The following is a 4,389-nucleotide window of genomic DNA, read 5'->3' as shown; positions in this document are numbered from 1 at the left end:
ATGATCAGGTTTAGTACGTAAGACCATGTTGGGTTGTCAGGGAAAAATGTTTAGCCATACAGACCGAGGGCCCATGTACTACAGACTGTACTCGTTCATATTGAAGAACGTTAAATTCTATTCCATTCCATTTGTTTAATTACCAATTAAATGCTCTTATCTGATGCTATTCATTGATTCCAACCATTATCCTAAATGATTATATCTAACAAGGTGTATTGTGTTATTAGTTTGCACTTTGTGTTTAATTAGAATTTAAATTGCTTGTAAATCAACAGTAGGCTTCTGTTCCACTTGAGATACCCTTTTCAAATGCCAACATCATATATCTACTACTGCGTATGGAACTACCATCATTATCATTATGAAGGTGGTCAAGAGAGGAGTCTTGCTGTTAACTCTGACGATGATTCTTGGAACAACTTCTAGAAAAAACGCTGTAAAAACGTTGATAACAATGATTGATATGTTGAAATGGAGAAAATTGAATTTATTTTACGATGATAAAATTCATAACAAATTTATAGATGAGATTTTAAAGTATTTGGATGATACAGAGGCTCAAAGGAATTTGATAAACCTTGGTGAGATATCTGCATCAAGATTGGAACAAACTTTGATGAAAATTCATGCATCAGATTTTCCTGATATTCATTTTGTGTACTTAGCTGGAGTGAACCATTCAAAATCTTTGGAATTCATAAGAAGTGTAAATAATTATGACTTGAATTCGAATAAAACAACAGATTTCAGATCTAAATCTCAATGGATTTTAATTGTTTCCTCTTCTTTTGTCTCTGAGTTAAAACAAGTTCTTTTAGATTTATGCCACGTCGTTCTTGTCGTTCCATTGCAAGGTGGGTGTGTTGAAGTTAAAACGCTGGTTAAAACACCAACTGGGCCGAACTTTGTCAACGTGAGACCAGATAAACTGAGAATTAAAGATGATCTCTTTCCGAATATCAAGTATGGATACAATGGAAGGAATTTGATATTGGGCATGGTTCCATATTTCTATATAAGAAGTCATATTATGAATAACGGCTCCATAAAGTATGTCGGTTGGATGATGGACTTATTGGTTCAGTTAGCTCATACTTTGAATTTCACTTACATTGAGTATGAAAGTGATGACTACAAATATTTGATTCAGAAGACAATCCGGCGAGAAATCGATGTTTTATATGGCGAATATATTTTAACCCAGGAGAGATCTCGCTTGATGCATTTTATTAACCCTCCTATGAAGTACGACGCTGTGGTAGTGTTATACAGGAAGATAAAAGAGGACAAGAAAACCGGTTGGATTGGAATTTTAAGACCCTTTGAATACAACGTATACTACATTATAATAATCGCATATATTATAATTACTTGTGTGTACACCCTGGTAGAATACATCGCTATGCGTAGCTTTCGAAAGTCAACAAAAGTTTCAAAAAACCTGAAGGAAATTCCATTTGGACTTTTTGGTTCCCTTTTCCAGGAAGGTGGTCATTTACAACCAAAAACGGACACTGGAAGAATATTATTAGCCTCTTGGTGGTTATTCTGTGTAGTGATCGCGTCGTCTTATTCGGCTTATCTGATATCGTCTTTGGTGTTCGAACCAGAAATAGAACCATTCAGTAGTTTACAGCAGCTTGTTGAGCTACCTGACTGGAAGATTGGTATTCCAGGAGACACTGGTGTTATTGACATGTTCAAAAATTCTTCAGATGAGACAATTAAACTATTGTGGCACAAAATTCAGAAGTCTAACACGACGCAGCTTTTTAGTCTGGATACAAATATAACTCGTCAGTATGAAAGGGTGAAGAAGACTGAAAAGTATGCCTTCGTGTTTGCAGATGGCCTCAGAAGTATCGATAATAAAGATGACTGTTTTTCCACCATGAGGATTGGTTTATCTGTTCAAGTCAGCTTTTATGTTCCCCTTCAGTCGCCACTCATACGGGACATGGAGCAGACTGTATCCCGTTTTTCCGACAACGGCTTGCTTAATATGTTGTTCAAAGCAGATCTCAGAAAACATAGTTGTGAATGGAACAATCAGTTAATAAGTAAACAGAAAGACCAGACTATTGGTATTGGTAATCTGTTGGGGGTGTTTTATATTGTACCTATTGGTGTGGTATTCGCTATATTAGGACTATTTGCTGAATATCTATATGTTAAAATATATGAATTAAGGACCAATACTTTCAACAAATAAATTCTTCTTGCTCTTGAGAGCAAGGTATGTAACTTTTATAGATGATTCCACCCAAGGCTCGTGCTTATCGAAGCTTTTATTTTGTACATTGAACATTGTGAATAGTATATCAAAATTTATTTTATTAAAGTATTAGTATTCCTAGTCTAAGACTAAAAACGAATGATGTCAAAGCTGTGCCTTTTCATTCTGTGTTAGATGAATTGCACTAGAGCTCGACATGCCAAGCGATAATGCTCTCAGTGTGGTCGCCAGAAAATCTCCTCTGGTACAGTGGCGGCTCTAGTGGGGGTACAAGGACGGGACCCTAAATTAGTGTCAGAATGCGACAAATGAAGTCTGTTTTTTTATTTCTTGGGGGTTAGGCCTAACGCTCTTAGATACTCGATGATGACGTCACTAATTGCAAAATAAGCTTTACCACGTTAGGCCCTTCGCGATAAGTGACGCCATCAAATACTTAGTTTTAGTGGAATTGAAGGAACCCAAGAATGGTACAAATTGATACTATCAGTGTCTCAATACACATACAAAATTTAGAAAGCGTCTTAAATTCAGGGTTATCTATCGGCTACCTGCCAATTAAACTCATTAGATTAAACACAAAATAAACACTGAATAATATACCTTGTTAAATAATAACTATTAAAATAGCGTTAAATATATTGATTCATATTATTCATATTTCTTTGGTAGTTTTTAAACCGTTTATCAAAACTTTTGAAAATAACGATTTAACCAACAGACAGATGATATATTTGCTTATCATATGATATTACTTAATAAGTTGTTAGGAACAGAAGACATCAGTTTAAAACTTCGTGATTATTCCTTTGATACAGTTGATATATTTTTTTTAAGGGGAAGTTTAATTTTTATTTTACAAGTGAAAATATTTCTAAACTATGGATTTTCTTGATCAATTTCAATTTTTTTTTAATTCAATCCAAAACGGAGTGTACAAAATTGTTAAGTAAGTATTTAAACTAGTTTTTGCTTTGGGGCCTTATAAAGAGAATATAATACTAGTTGAAGCTTCATGACTAAGTAGGACAACAATTTCTCTACAATTTGGCGTTTATTTTAAATCCCTACATAGTTTTTCATCACCAACCAAAAAAAAAAAAAATTTCGTGACTTCCAGATAAAGTAAGGGATACATTTCTAGGTTATGGTCTATAACAGTTCTCGATGACTTGAGCCTCTAAATTTTCCAACCTACTATTAAAACATCAGACTGTCTCTTTAACTTTAATAATTACAACTCTGTCTTATTGTTTTAACAAGTGATTGCCAAACAAGATACGCCCACTTTCCTCATACATTTTCAGTATATCAAGGGCAGTCACCTATCTGTGTCAAATCATACCAAAAATCTAATTTGTGCAAGATATTGTTGATTTAAACAAAGACACATTATTTGATAAAATTCTGACATAAATTGTCACCTCTATCGCCAACAAATTTTGATGATTTTTGGACAATAACTCAAATCCGATGATGAAAACTTGTCAAATTCAATCTGATCAAACCAAATTTTATTTAAATCGGATGAAAACTGTACTCTCTATTGTGTTCACAAACAAACTTTGACGCGTGTTTCATAAATCAAGGGCAATAACTCAAAAAGCATTCATCGAAAGATAGCCAAATTCGAACTTGTCCAAGATCTCTTCATTATAAATATTAACACCAAATTTCATTTAAATTGGATGAAAACTGTAGTCTCTATCGAGTTCACAAACAAATTTTGACGTGTTTTTCATAAATCAAGGGCAATAACTCAAAAACCATTCATCGAAAGATAGCCAAATTCAAACTTGTCCAAGATCTCTTCATTATAAATATTGACACCAAATTTCATTTAAATTGGATGAAAACTGTAGTCACTATAGTGTTCACAACCAAATTTTGACGCGTTTTTCATAAGTCTAGGGCAATAACTCAAAAACCGTTCATCGAAAGATAGCCAAATTCGAACTTGTCCAATATCTCATCATTATAAATATTCACACCAAATTTCATTTAAATTGGATGAAAACTGTAGTCTCTATAGTGTTCACAACCAAATTCTGACGCGTTTTTCATAAATCAAGGGCAATAACTCAAAAACCATTCATCGAAAGATAGCCAAATTCGAACTTGTCCATGATCTCTTCATTATAAATATTAAC

At 33.7% G+C, this 4,389-nt stretch overlaps 1 protein-coding gene across 1 annotated transcript; it reads left to right on the top strand.

Annotated features, from left to right (window-relative positions):
- Nucleotides 1-364: 364 nt before the first annotated feature.
- Nucleotides 365-2,215, top strand: LOTGIDRAFT_169257 (hypothetical protein; the record flags this gene model as incomplete). Its single annotated transcript, XM_009067570.1, has 1 exon — nt 365-2,215. The coding sequence occupies one exon, from the start codon at nt 365-367 to the stop codon at nt 2,213-2,215; it is 1,851 nt and encodes a 616-aa protein (XP_009065818.1).
- Between the last annotated feature and the right edge of the window lie 2,174 nt (nt 2,216-4,389).

This window comes from Lottia gigantea, assembly GCF_000327385.1.
Source record: "Lottia gigantea unplaced genomic scaffold LOTGIsca_83, whole genome shotgun sequence".
In the NCBI taxonomy this organism is placed as follows: domain Eukaryota; kingdom Metazoa; phylum Mollusca; class Gastropoda; family Lottiidae; genus Lottia; species Lottia gigantea.
Note: the sequence above shows the minus strand (reverse complement) of the source record. Positions and strands in the feature narration are given on the sequence as shown.